Raw genomic sequence first — 15,094 nt, forward strand, 5'->3', positions numbered from 1 at the left:
TGAAAAACAATTAATTTAGTTTTTTTATTCCTTAGTGATACTTAAAATTAGATATGGATAGGCAGATTTGCATGATAGTCACGATAATAAAATTTAAATTATATGAAATCAAATTTAATTTATATGTAGAAATGAGTTCAGATAATTATAAATAGTTAATCTTATAATGGAAGACAGCAGAACGGGTGATGTATGTGGGAAGCAATAGGATCGCATGGTGGGTGTGGGACTTGATTAGAAAACAGTCATATTAATCCAATCCGACAAAGAGCTTGGATTAGGTTTTTGAATTTCGGAACAGAGTCACATAATTATTGTCCGGCCTAAATTGAGCCCCAAGGGTGCTCGGCAGGGTGGACGGACTAGTCACTAGTGAGAGAATGTGTGGTAAAGTCCTCTCCCCCTCTCCCCCAGTCTAGTATAAAAGAATGCATGTATAGGCGGACACAGATACACGATACTATTTTTGATTGGCTAACTACTGGAGTTCTTCACAACGCGTGACTTGAGCGTTGGAAGAGTTTCGCCAAGGTCCACCTTGGCCTTCCTTTTAATTTTAATTGATGGTTGTAGCTTCCTTGCTCATTCATCAGTCGTGGAAAAGCTCTCGATTTGATTTTCGGGCAATCGTCATTCCACTAATCTTCGTCGGGGCAAGACGTATCTCTCCTTCTCCGCCTGAGTCAACAACGGACAACTCCTAGTTTGCTTTACCCAAAGGCAACATGACAGCTTGCCAATCTGATTAATTATCAGCTCGAGAGTGTTACTCAAGTAAAAAATGGAGGCACAAGCATATTTTGATTTGATCCCTAACCATATCAAAAGTCACATGCTACATGATCCAAAGTACTTTAAAAGGATACATTACAAAGGGAACAAAGCTACAAGTTGCCTCCTGAACAAGAAGGCAATCAATATAACGAATCAAAAACTAAATCGATTCTATCATACATGACTACTATGAGTTCCAATTCAGTATTAACCAGAAACAAGGAAGTTCACATCATCAGTTCTTCCCTACTGAAGTTGGAATTTACAGCAAGGTGATCCATGTCTTTCCAGTTCCAACATGTGCTTTGTTGTTCTCGCAGCTTTTCTGCACTTGGTTTGCTATCTGAATCTTTTCCTTTAGACCGGATTCCCTGCGTATCAGAAGAACCTGGAACCTCAGTAAGAAATTGTTCCCAAAATTCATCATTTGTATTTTGATTTCTAGGTGAGTAGACTTCTGTTGCAGTTGGTTCTGATTTCATATCGGTAGAAACCTTGGTTTGTGAATCTGTTTGATTTTTGCATTTTGTTATATCTGAAAATGGATGAATATCTACCACTTTGGCTGAAGAAGGTCGAACGTCAGGCAACAGTGCTCGCAGATGTTTGCTGGTCTTCACTGTCGATGCATTCATCTCGGTTGAAATTACATCCAATGGAAAAGGAACAATACTGTCATAGAACATGTCTTCGAATGCTTGGCCAACACCTCTGAAAATATTCTCCAATGAATTCAAGGGTGATTCCATTTTCTCAAAAGCCCCCATGTCAATTGCGTGCAATGAAACCATTTGTGGATCTCCTATCGAGTTTGAATCCTCTTCCAAAAACACGATTTTTGGCAATCTCCTCTTCTTGTTCCTCTGAAGCTCCGAGAGGAATTGGGGTTCTTGTATGACTCGTTTCAAGTAGGCAACTAAACTTCCTTGTCTATTTTCCATAGCCTGAAGTCTGTCCTCCAAGGACTGTATTTGCTGCTCGATTCCATTGTAATGGTAGGTGTGCATCTGAAGCTCATTCAAAAGTATAAGCCTTTCTTGCTTGAGCTTCTCGATCTCCTCATTGAGCTCCTGCCTCTCAGCTTCTGCTAATGGACTAGAGGAGGGGTTCGAATGACTATGAACTGGTTTGCGCCTGTATATGTTTCTCAGAAGGTGTCTCTGTTCTCGAACAAAATACTCATTTGCAAACTCCCACCGGTCAGGATCTATCTTTCGGAAACCCTGAAGAATACATAATCAAAACACTAGAAGATCATTTAGTGCATAGGAAGCAGTTATCTAGAATTGATAGACAAACAATTGATTGTGCCACTGTAATCTGAAAGCTTAAACTGTCAGTAAAAAATCTTTCTACCCTCAACTCGGAATAAACTTCGATATATATTGCTTGATCTTGTCTGAACTTCTCTTTATGTCGAAGGAGAAGAACTAATCCAAATAAAGGAATAAAAACCATACAGCTTAATCCATGGAAAATAAAGGGACTGAGCTTATAAATTGATTTGAACATTCAAATACCTCAACAAAGAACTTAAAAATTCCAACTTGCTAAGAATCAGCATGAAAGTTTAAATCGAAAGATGAATATTTCTAGGGATTTTAATTACTCTGAGCCACTTACATAGGTATTGAGCTGCCTCACAAAGCTGGAGAAGTTATTGTGCTTGAAATACTTGGGCAGCAAATCCCTAGAAAAATCCGGCAGGCTCCACACGACGAAGCTCGCGTCGGAGGCGCTCCATGAGACAATGGAGTCCGTCGAAGGATCGTCCACCATGTCGTAGGTCTTAAGGAGGAAAGGAGGAGGGGAATTTGAGCTCCCTCGGGCGTCCTCCATTCATCACCAGGTACCAAGAACCAACTGAAATTTAAGGTTAATCACCTCCGACACAGCTCTTCGTGAAGCCGACAAAGTTCTTCGAATCTAACAAGGAAACCGTGATCAGAGCGCGAAAGGAGCGATCTTTCCGGTGGTTCCCGATGAAAAACAAGGAAAGCTAGAGCTTTTAGGTTAGGAGGGACGAAGAAAGCGACGAGGAAGACGAAGCAAAGCAGAGGAATAAAGATCCCTTTTGATCGAAAACTGACTATGCATATATTTATATGTATTCCTGTGGCCAAAAATGATGCGCTCATCCCAGACCCTCCACGTCAGCCCTAAGGTATTTTTTTTTATTTTCCATATGTCCATGGGAACATATTTATACGGACTTAGTTTAAGCAATAAAAAACAATAAATTTAATTATGAGAAAATTGGAATGCATTTTTTAAATTTCTTTAATTAGTTAATAACTGATTTATTTATTCATTTTAAAAGTCTATTTATTTTTTATAAGTTTGATAAAATTTTTATCAATAAATATAATTTTTAATTTTTTTTAAAAAAATATTATTTGTAAATAATGTTTATGATCAATCTTTCAAGCTTTTATATATATATATATATATACTAAAATTTATTTAATTTAATTCGTACTGTATATATTGAATAAATATAAATAAATTTTATCTAGTGAAACACTGAACTCATTTATATCCGTAATTATTCCTCTATAAAGTTTTATTTTTTAATCACTAAAATAAATTTTAACCTTTTTATTTAATTTAGGAATTCGTAAGCAACCCAACATGATCTAGAAGTTCAAAATTTTCAATGATAAAATTAAGCTTTTTTAATTAATCTTCTAAGCTATCATTTTCATTAGTAAATTAATATTTTTGAGAAAACTAACACATAAATCTTTCCAAATAAGTATTTATAAAATAATATATTTATATAAGTTTTTATCTTAAAATTAAAAAGAAAAGAAGAATAGTATACGCCACGATTTCATGTTTGATAAATATGCTATTCAGATTATTCATCCTTGTAGATTTTATTTATTTAAATAAAAAATTAATCCAAAACGTGTTGAAATCAAACGATTCCATATATATATATATATATATATTTGGGTGATTTTTAAAATGCCCCTCCACACACTATCAACTTTTAAAGATATCATCGATGTTTAATCAATGCTCATATACACCTTCAAATGTCTATTTTATTATAAAAATAATTACTCTATTAATAAATAAATGGTTAATATGATAATTCAGCATATAAATTAGGTATTTATTTTGACAATAAAATAAATAAATAGCGGTGCTTTGACATTGGTCAAATCTTAATGGTGAATTTGATAAGCCTAATATATTGGAGGCATTTTGAAAATTAACTTTTTTATTTTTAAAAGCAAATTGGAATCACGTGGAAACATTATTTACATACGCGTCCTCTACTTATTTTTAATTCATAAACTGGATTCCAGCTGACTGGAATTGGAAGGTTCCGCTCTTGTCCATATTTTTTCCAACAAAATTTATAACTGTCTTTATCTCCGTGTGAATTATAAAACCATTTTTCCAATATAATTCGTTATTTCTAAGTTTTTTTTATATCGTGTGTTGACATATATATGCATATAGAGATAGTTGGCTTTAATTTTTTGCTTATATTAATTTAAAATTCAACATCAGCAATCTTCCAAGGAAGATAATACATGGAAAAAGGCCTATGACCTTCTAGAAGATTGTTAATCAAAATTAATTTACCGCTTTATTATTTATTTTATTAAAAGATAATATTGCATACTTGAAATATGCATTATCTTGGCTTACAGATGCCCTTATGTCATGAAAAATATGATCAAGAATTTATAGGATGTGTCCATTATGGTACCTTGATAGGATATTATTTAAGTTGTTCTTCAAATACTCGCAGTTTAATCTTCAATTATGGTGTATTTATAAGAATTTTTCTTTAAATAGAGAGCACAATTAAAGAATGATGACCACCACATGTACTTTTCATTTGATCCTAATAGCTAGTAGAAAACTTTCTACCGAACTAAATCAATCATCCTATAAATAATTAATGAGGTTAATTAAAATTATCATTTTTTTCATGAATTTACATAATGTCTCAACACTTTTTTAACAAAATTTAAGGCCATTTTTTAAAAAAATAAATATTAAAAATATTATTAGAAATATTTAATTTTATTAGTAAAATTTTAAAATGAGAGTTTTATATATTGCAAAGATTATTTATGTAATTAGAAGCTAATTTTATCTTTATCAAACTTCACTCATTTATTAATAAAATTTTAAAAATAAAAATTATTTTATGTTAAATTTTATAACATAATTTATTTAAAAATAATATATTTATCTAATTGATATTTTTAATTAAATAAATAAAGTTAAATTTCTCCAATAAAATATTAAAAATACTAACTAATTTATATTATTAATATACATTTTAATCGTGATTAAAAAATTATTAATCAATTTTAATTTTGATGACCATGAAAATTTTTTTGATGTAATGATAAAATTATTATTATATGATATATGAGTGGAATTGGATAGAAATTCATCTTGTAATCATCTTACCCAATTCTCATCCCGATAAAAATTGAGAATCTTTTTTTTCTCGATCCTGTATTCGACAAGTATCGAGACCCGAATGTTTAGGATCTCTTCGGATAGAGAGATGATATCCCAACTATATTTTTTAAAAAAAATTTAACACCTACAATCTAGCATTTAGTAACCAAATAAAGAAAATCAACACTACAACTCAACAAAATGACAAGTACACTATACAATTTGCTAATCAAGCCACCATATTTATTCCAACATTCCAGAATTTGAATGAATTGCAAAGGGCTAGTGACATCGTAGCATTACTAAATTTAAATTCAACTATTTTTATTTGATCAAAAGCACATTGCTTAATGAACCATATGAACTCTCATATTCAAAGCTTAAAAGTTAACTAAAATTGAAACATGCTAACAATGAGCAATCAAAAAGTGAAAAAAAAACACAAATGATATGTGAATCGTAAAACCATTGACTTCCATTGAAATAATTTTTTTTTGACTAATCACTTAATCCAAGTAAATCCAAAATAAAATTTAACATATCAAGCCAATGTCTCATTAAATAACCATATCAATTAGTTTTTCTGCTATCATGAGAGCCTCCAGAAATATGGTACAATGATAGAGTATTCAGATTATCATCCAGGTACCACAGTTCGAGCTCCAGTTATGGTGAATCTGTAAGAATTTTTCCTTCAAATGGGGCACACAATTAAAGGATGTTGGGCTCCTGGGTGCTTTTCAATTTACCCTGTTGGTCGGTGGAAAATTTCTATAGGGTCGAACCGATTATCCCAGGCTTGAGGTTACTTAGCTTGATTAATCAATATTTTTTTCTGCTACCATAAGGCCTTTGAGTTTACACTTAAGGAGGATGCATTACTTTTTCGTATGCATGAGGGTACCTATAAATAACAAATATCATAAAAACATAATTTATATAAAAATTAAAAATTACAAATAAAAAACTAAAGCAATTTTCATCTTCTCATATTGGCATTCCCGTATATCAAATATCTACAAGGTTAAAATATAAGTTAACAAATAAACTTAAATTAGAATGACATTTATCGAATATACTAACATAAAAATTCTAAATGGAATCAGAAAAAAAAATTATAATTGATAACTTAGAAACCATTAGTAGTGTAGTGGGTGAAAAATGCTAAGTTGCCCTTTTTCCGGTGTGAGGATTTGTACAAACAATAGAACTTCTTCTCGTGCAACAATTCAAAGAAAGTGCGTTTACTACTACTCTATCACAAAAGAGTACCTCTCTAAATTTGGAAAGTTTAGACTAGGACTTTCAAACCCATGGAAAAGAAAACTCTCACCCGATGTCAATGATGAGAGAGCTGAATAACCATAGATAGTAAATATGTCAGGATTATAAAAATACATATATATACCACAAAAACTTTTAGAATGAGAAACATCTTAACATTTCTTTAGCTTTAGTAACTTCTCCACAAATGCATGTATAACAGCTCCCTCTAACGAACAGGAAGTCAAAATTTTTCCAATATCTACTACTTCCTCATGAATAATTGGTGTTTTGTATGGAGATAATGTTTAAGATTGAGTGATGGAAGGAGAGTTATTACTTCCGCTAAATATATCCATGTGCACCTAATTAATAATAAATGGAAAATATCAGAGTGGAGGAGTCAATCGGAGTTGGAGGTGGAGGATGGCATGAGGTGGAGGATGACAAGGGTTCAATCAAAGTACCCACTAGGCTCTTATCGATGACAGATTCTATGCTTCACACCAAGTTTGAAAATCATTCATATAATTAAGAAAATTAATGGAGAACGATTGTTGCACGAAATGTGTTGAACCCTAGTTTTGTATTTTTTTTCAAAAAAAGTCTAATTAAAAAAAATAGTAATATATTCTGGTCGAGTCAAGAATCTCATCAGGTAGAGCTTGTATTTGCGATCCTTTCCTGATTTTAATCGGGTTGGGAAAAATCTCGATCACTCAAGATAAGAAAAATTTGAGTCAGGAAAATTTCAACGCAAGAACAAGTTGGGAGTCGAGAAGGGTTGGAAATTTTGTAATTATTTTTGCCGGCTCTAGTACTGTAACCTAAAGATAACATATTCAAGTAGCAGATATAGTCACTTTTTTGTTTATCAATTTTAACTTCAATAAATTATCAAGTAAATTTACTTATCTAAAAATATTTAGCTATTAAATATTAATGGTGAATTATTAAAAAAATCTACATAATAACTCGTGGCAAGAACGTAATAATAGGGGGACCAAATCTTCTAGACCGCATTTTCCTGGTCCGCCCCTGGACCACACAGCTGGTATAAAACCAACCTCACATGTAAAACACGTGCACGCACCAACGCGTAAAAGCCGTAGCCTCTCTCGACCTCCAGCGTCGCCTTCCTCCTCCCTCCCATTGCCTTCCTCCCATGGCCTCCAGCGACATCTTGCAACCTCCTCCTCCAACGTCGTCTCCCTCCAACGACATCCTGCAACCTCCCTCCAACGATGTCGATGTTTTGCGGCCTCCCTCCAATGTCGTCTCCCTCCATCAACCTCCCTGCTGCGTCGCCGACCTCCAACGACCTCCCTGCTGCGTCGCCGACATCCTCGGCGACTTGCCTCCCGCGACTTCCCGACCGTGACCTCCCTCCTGCGAGCTCTGCGACCTCCAGCAACCCCCCTCCAACGACCTCCAGCAGCCTCCCTCCCCGGTACCGTGTGGAAGAAAGCGAGTAGTAGGTAATCGTTGTTGAAAAACTCGTCATTTATTCTTTTTTGTGCTACTAATCCTTCTCGGAAGCAAATCCTTTAAACTTTAGTTGATTTGGTTTAAGGTATTACAATTCATGTTAGATGCCCCTTGAGTTGCTATTTTTAAAATATCTTAATTTGATTATCTGATTCATAGGAAGTTTATGCAATGTTTGGTACATGCCCATTCACATTTAGCTCATGTGAGTGTAAAATAAAATTCATGCAAATGGCACCAAGTGTAAGTTACGTAAAGGTTTTACATGATGGACATGTAATGTTGAGTGTGACATTCTTGGATTGAATTGAGGCATTTTATGCAAGTTTGGGGGTTGTTGTTAGCTTTTTTCGTCCAAAATTATATGCTTTAATATAATTTATGTCCTTTTTTTCATATTGGTGTTGTTCAAGTACAAGGAAATAAAATCATGGCTTCTAGCTCTTCATCAGCATCATCTTTCACTTGAAGACGTATAAATGATGGGCGATATAACACTCCCCACATATTATGTTATTGTGGGTTACAAGCTACTCTCCAAACATCATGGATGAAATCCAATCCAGGAAGGCGATTTTTTTCATATCCAAAATATAGAGTAAGTTTTCGTTATATCAACACAGTATTGTGAGTTTTTAAATTATTGAGTTTTTATTAAGTTGATTTGAAATTCAGTAAAGGGGATGTGACTTCTTCTTATGATATGACCCAGAACTATCAAATAGAAGTAAGACAATTATTGAGTTGAAGATGAGTAACAAAAAATTAAAGTTAGAGATCAATGAATTGAAGAAAGGTACTAGTTACGGGGGTGCAGGTGAATACAATGATGTTCTAGATGATGGGAACAACAATAATGTAATTATGCAGTTAAGTGATGAAATATATTCATTGAATAGGAAATTTAGAGTTGCTATCGTTGTAGTTGTATGTACTTGGATTGTGATGATGGGTATGTAGTTGATGTAACTTATTTTGTGATGTAACTTGACATTGTGATGTAACTCTAAATTGTGTAACTTGTTTCCTGATGTAACTTGTTTTCTTTTGTACTTACGACTTTAAGATTGTCCTATTACCAATTCTAAGCCTGGAATCTTTGACTTTGACATTTACCTTCAAGTTCTTCAATTAAACAATGTTAAAGAACTATTCTCTTTTGTTTTGATTTGATTAATTCTAGGCTGTTGGTACTGAATTTTACATTTATTAAAATCCATGTGCTCCTTTAATCTAACATTATTTTTTGTTGTGACTAGCTCATTATTGATCATATGAAGTTTGTTGTCCTTTGTGGATGCATGGTGTTCCATTGCATGCTTTTTCTTTTGCGAGTTTTGTATAGGAAAGAAGTCATTTTTTATGGTTTTGGTGATGTAAAGAATATTTAAGAATTGAAGGAGCATTTGGGGACACGTATGATATGGTTGCATTTTGGTATATGTGGGTTTTTGCTGGGTGCTGAATGTTATCAGAGCTTAAATGTGGTTTTTCTAGATCTTTTGGCGTTGTTTGTTTCGGTGGCATCTAGGGAAGTTATGTCTGAGTGGTTAGCAGGTTTATTCAATTGTCTGAAATTTGCTATAGGCTGAGCAGTGCAGGATTTGGAGCCTTTAATATGAGTTTTCTGAATTATGGGGCCTCCAATTAAAAACATTTATGTATTTTTTTATAATATAATTTCTGATCGGCAACATAGTAGTGATGGTCGGCAGCATAGTAGTGATATTTTAACCGTCGATTCACTAATACAAGATGATATTTACTAATTAATTAGATAGTAGGCCTATGATCATTCAAAATCTATCTTTTGTTTCTTTGCTTCATTTTCTCCAAAACGTTTTGCTTTCTTACCCTGTCATCGTTCCCTTTTCGAACCCTTGATGTCATTAGATAGTGGAATGCTACCAACCTTAACACATAAAATGTACATTAGTCAGTCTGTTATATATGGCAATTACTATCTTAACTCCGGAATGAACAAAGACGAGAGAAGAAATTAACCTTGTGGTCTGGAATGTAGACTGCCAATCTTACCCTGCACTATATCACTGCTTACATTTTTTATCTGCATGAAATAGCCGCATCATCATAAATTTAGTACAAGGCAATGTTTAAGAACCAATGATGAATGGTTGAGCAAATTCTAAGGTACAAATTAATATGAACATGAAAAGATAGTCCTCAAAACCTTAACAATAGCCATCAAACGTCATACATACAAGAGGAACATATGCAATGCACTAGACAACAAAAGATCTTTGGTAAAAGTAGCACAAACCTTCTTTTTCATTTGATCAAAAGTGGTCTTCGTTGCCTCTTTCTTTATGCATCCATAGTAAAACGCCAACCATCATAACTAGTACCATATAACGCCAACCATCAACAACACTCCATCATCACTTAAGCAAAACTCCATCAATCAGAAATATAACTCCCATATAGAAACCAAGTACAAAACTCCATAATATGATATGAAGAAAACAAACATATAACTTCATACATCAACACTCCATCAACCATTATATAACTCCATGAATTAGAAAACCATCAAACATCTCAAAGCACACAACATCATCATAAACAACTATCCGAAAAAAAACATGCTCCACCTTCTTTCAACACAAACTCACAATTCCACAAAAGACATCAATATATAGCAACACCAAATAGAATGCTAGCCATACACCATATCTCATCCACTTATCACCATAAAATAATATCATCACAAGATCTCCACATTCCACATCAATACATTCACACTAAAATCTTTACATCAGTAGAATCTTTATAAACAAATACTCCAAAAAATAACAATTGCACACAAAGATTACCACCATAGTTCTGATCAACAAATATCACAATAAACTTGCCAACAAACCCCACAAATCAACATGAACTTCAGTTTAATACTAAAGAAGTGCACTCCAACCAGGTCCACCAAGATTCTGATTCTTCATCCATTAGTTTTCACAATATAAGAGAAATTCAGCCCATAAAAAATCCCTAGCTTCCAAATTTTACAAAAACCTACAATGCTCAACAACACTTGAAATTCCAACATTGCATATATACTTTAATCACCAAACCAAAGGACAAAAGTCACCATACCTTTGTACTAACTGCAGTGTGGTAAAAATAACTACCTTTTGTAGCATTATTCCAAATAATTTATTGGAAAATAACCAAGATGAGATGGTTGATACACTTATAACATAATAGTAAAGCATTATCAAGTATATACTCAACCGTAAACTATTAAAAAAATAAACTAAATTACCAAATGGTGTCACTTGTACGAAAAATAAATACCAATGGTAAACTATGTCATCTAATAAAAGATTGTGAACTTATATTAAAAATAAATATCGACGAAAGTTGTTATACCAATAATGGTGGGAATTGAGTCTCAGTCATACTCACACTATCAACGGAGCTATCAATTGTTGGCATAGAATTTATAGGCTAAAATAAGAAAATAAAATATAGTTTTAAATACTTATAACATAAATTATGTTAGATTAACATAATTCAAACAAATACCAACTTGATGATTGATCCTGTCATATTGTGCGATGGCCATGTTAAAAATAGTTTGATCTACACCCTGTATTATACAAAAAAATAATGATTTAAATTGTCCAAATTTAATAACAAATAATACCAAATCAATAAAGATTTGGAAGTTATGGAGTAGAAACTATTACAATCGTTGAAGTTTGGTTTATTTTCCTCGCTGCTTTTCTTTTCTTTGAAATCTTCTCTAACCCACCTTTCAACCTTTTACTTGAGACTGTTTTCTTCTTCGTTTTAATTCCTTTCACTCCTGTAGAGTTCCCTTCACCATAATCAGATTCCCAAAATTCTTGGCTCACTTTTGATTGTTAGACATTTGATTCATTAAATTGTAACTTATCATCCACCATCTTATACAAGCTCAACATAGCATCTTTAACAACATTGTAAGTGGCATCCCTTTTCGCTGCCTTGGTAACCAATTGAACATTCAACCCACACAAATCTTTGTATCGCATGTTTTGAAGTACTTTTGGATCCAAACTAGCATTGTTGGCCATTAAATCATAAACTCCAAAAATATCTAATTTTTGCTTTTCTTATCCACCTTTTCAATACATACTCACTTGGGATCTTCATGATATTATCCCACGTAAATATTTTCAGAATATGAGAACACAAAATTTCAGCAAATTCATATTTTCTACAATTATACTCAATTTTTTCAGACTTCTTATAAAGTGTAACTATATGCGGGTTTCTCTTTTTGTAAGAAGTAACTTTTTATTTTGTAAATGTATCAACATCCTCACAAATTTCTAGACTAGAATCATGAGATAAGCACCACTCTTGTCGAAAACACTTGTATACCTCTAGAGTATAAATTTCACTAGCATACTTTAGAATCACAATTAGAAACATTAAATATGGAACTATTGTATTCGATCTAAAATCTGCTTTTAATTCCTCATATCGATGATTATCAAGTAGTCTTTGGAAGTGATTAAAGAAGTATAAAAATTTGTGTTTATAAGTGACATACTTTTTCACAATATTATTCATGCTCTCACTTCTTTGGGTTGTAGTTATATCCGTACAAAACATTTGTCGTTCATATACTAAAGCCCATTTTTTTCTTTGTTGTACATGCGCCTCAACCAATTATTGTCTTCAAGTACATACTTGGCCAACATCATGTTCCATGCTGAAAGAAAATCTTCCTCTTCATCAAAATCATACACACATGAAGTAAAATTTTTAGCAAAGTCTCTAAACTGAGAGAAAACTCCACTCAAATGTATGGCGGCATTTTGATAAATGTGCCAAATGCACAAATGATGATGTGTTTGAGGTCATCTGGAAGCTAACGTCTTTGCCATTGTTGCATCTTGATCTGTAAGAATAGTAGTTGTTTTTTTTCACCCATAGTTCTAGTTAATGTATCAAAAAACCACTCAAAAGTCAAACTAATTTCATCATATAATAAAGTTGCACCAAAAAGTATCGATTGTTTATGATGATAAACACCTACAAATAATGCAATTGGCCGACCTTCATTGCTCTTTCTGTAAGTTGTGTCAAAGCAAATAACATCTCCAAAATTAGCATAATCAGCTCTCATCTTAGCATCAGACCAAAAAATATTATTAAACTACATTTTCTATAAATACTCCAATACACCCCCAGTATCCCCAACTCTCATATTTATTGTTCTTTTAGATCGCAGGTAGTTTTTATAATCCTCAGGAATAAATCCTAAATTCTCCCTCCCACCTACTTGCCTCACTATAAGATCATGAGATGCTTTTGAGGGATTCCCACATTACTTGTCATCTCAATCTGTTTCGCTACGGAAGAAGATATATTCCTATGACTTCTATAGAGATGTGTTTGTTTGGATTTGAGAGATAATGATTATGCTCTTTAACAAATTACACCACAGTAAACTTGCTTTTTTTCCTGAATATTAACCTTCATTTTAGCCTCACAACCAAACCTTGTTTCATCATGACTTGCTTTGACATAAAGATCTCGTTTGTCTTTTTCTCTTTTACCTTGGGCACAACAATAAAATACCCTATCAAGTAATTTATCTAATTTATCATTGTGGATTTTACCTCTCCTTACGCAAAATCTAACTTTTTTAGCATATACCAAATAAAATTGATATGCATCTTCGTCTATCTCAAATTCTAACCCCATTTATGGTATATCCAAATCTGTTTCAATGTTCAAGCCTATAAAATCAAACAAACAAAGCAAAATGTCTAAAAAGGAAAATTTGATATACTGAAAATCAATACATTCCTAATATGAATCTTATTACATAACATCAAAGTCACCTTCCTGACTAGCTTCATTTTCCTCAAAATTCAAATAATGACAACTTGTAGATTCAACCTCCTTGATAATTACTTTGATCCGACAAAAAAAAAATAACAAATTTAGGTCTCAAAAATAGCGACAAAAGAAGTATCTAAAAACAACAATTCTATGTAACATTTTTGTGTGTCCAACTTCTCTAAAAACAACGACAAAAGAAGCATATAAAAACAACAATTTATGTCAAATTTCTACATGTCCAACTTCTAAAAAAACTGCAATTCAAAAAATAGCACATCACTAAGCTTGGGAACTGGCCGACAAAGTTCAAAATCACTAGTAACTATAACAATTATACTGGTGAAAATCAAGTAGAAATTGTAGCACAAAAAAAGAAACTGGGAAATCGAAATAGATTAAGTCATCTAACCTGACCAGGAGGAAACAGAAACTGATAGGTCGAATGAAAAGGAAAATCGAAATTATGGCAATAAATGAGAAGTTTTTGAACCAATATTACCTAATTACAGAAAAGGTCCTCGCTTTTTTCCACATGGTGCCAAGGAGGGAGGCCGTAGGAGGTCGCAGAGCTCGCAGAAGGGAGGTTGCGATCGGGAAGTCGAGGACATCGGTGACACAGCAGGGAGGTTGTTGGAGGTTGGCGACGTAGCAGGGAGGTCGCTGGAGTGAGACGACGTTGGAGGTGTTAGGATCGATGATCGCGGCTAGAGAGGGGGGTGTGAATAGCCGCCCAAAATTCTTCGTTTCTTTTTACAATTAGGGTTAGCGCAGCGGAAATAAAACGAATAGAAACGAAAAAGGAGAAGAAAACCTCAACACGAAGATGTAACGAGGTTCGGAGATGATACTGCTACTCCTCGGCGTGTCCGTAAGGTGGACGAGCCCTATCAATCCGTCGGTGGATGAGTCCCCGGAGAACCGGCTAATAAATACTCCTTGTGGGTGGAGAAACCTCGCCACAAAAACTTACAACAGCAAGAAGGAGTACAACAGTAGAGAAAGCAAATAAGAACAATCGAAATGTAAAATCCTTTGCTTGCCTTCTCGTTGTCGACTGGAATCCTGATGAAGCAGCAACTTCTCGGATCCAAGCTCAGCTAGAAAATCAGCAGGAAGCTCACCCGAAGCTTCGGAGCTCAGCAAAGCTCAAGCACAGCTTTCAGAAGAACAGCAACTCGAGCAGAAAGAAGAAGAAGAGTAGTAGTCAGCAGCCCTCGATCTCTTCTTATAACCTCTGATATCCTGAGCCAACCTGCGAACCTGCAAGCAAAAA

The 15,094-nt window shown here is 33.7% G+C and overlaps 1 protein-coding gene across 1 annotated transcript; it reads right to left on the reverse strand.

Moving 5' to 3' along the window:
- Nucleotides 1–819: 819 nt before the first annotated feature.
- On the reverse strand, nucleotides 820–2,844 carry LOC121967346 (heat stress transcription factor A-4b-like). Its single transcript, XM_042517504.1, has 2 exons — nucleotides 2,398–2,844; nucleotides 820–1,997 (listed from the first exon to the last, which is right to left on the reverse strand). Exons 1-2 carry the CDS (start codon nucleotides 2,611–2,613, stop codon nucleotides 1,002–1,004), a joined length of 1,212 nt encoding a protein of 403 aa, XP_042373438.1. The 5' UTR covers nucleotides 2,614–2,844; the 3' UTR covers nucleotides 820–1,001.
- Between the last annotated feature and the right edge of the window lie 12,250 nt (nucleotides 2,845–15,094).

The sequence above is a fragment of the Zingiber officinale genome, chromosome 3B (assembly GCF_018446385.1).
Source record: "Zingiber officinale cultivar Zhangliang chromosome 3B, Zo_v1.1, whole genome shotgun sequence".
In the NCBI taxonomy this organism is placed as follows: domain Eukaryota; kingdom Viridiplantae; phylum Streptophyta; class Magnoliopsida; order Zingiberales; family Zingiberaceae; genus Zingiber; species Zingiber officinale.

What these genes read in the sequence shown, in the direction of transcription:
- LOC121967346 (XM_042517504.1), bottom strand. Translation starts at nt 2,613, where the DNA reads ATGGAGGACGCCCGAGGGAGCTCAAATTCCCCTCCTCCTTTCCTCCTT. An exon ending in TGAGGCAGCTCAATACCTAT is followed by an intron (nt 1,998 to 2,397) that starts GTAAGTGGCTCA and finishes TGTATTCTTCAG; the next exon opens with GGTTTCCGAAAGATAGATCC.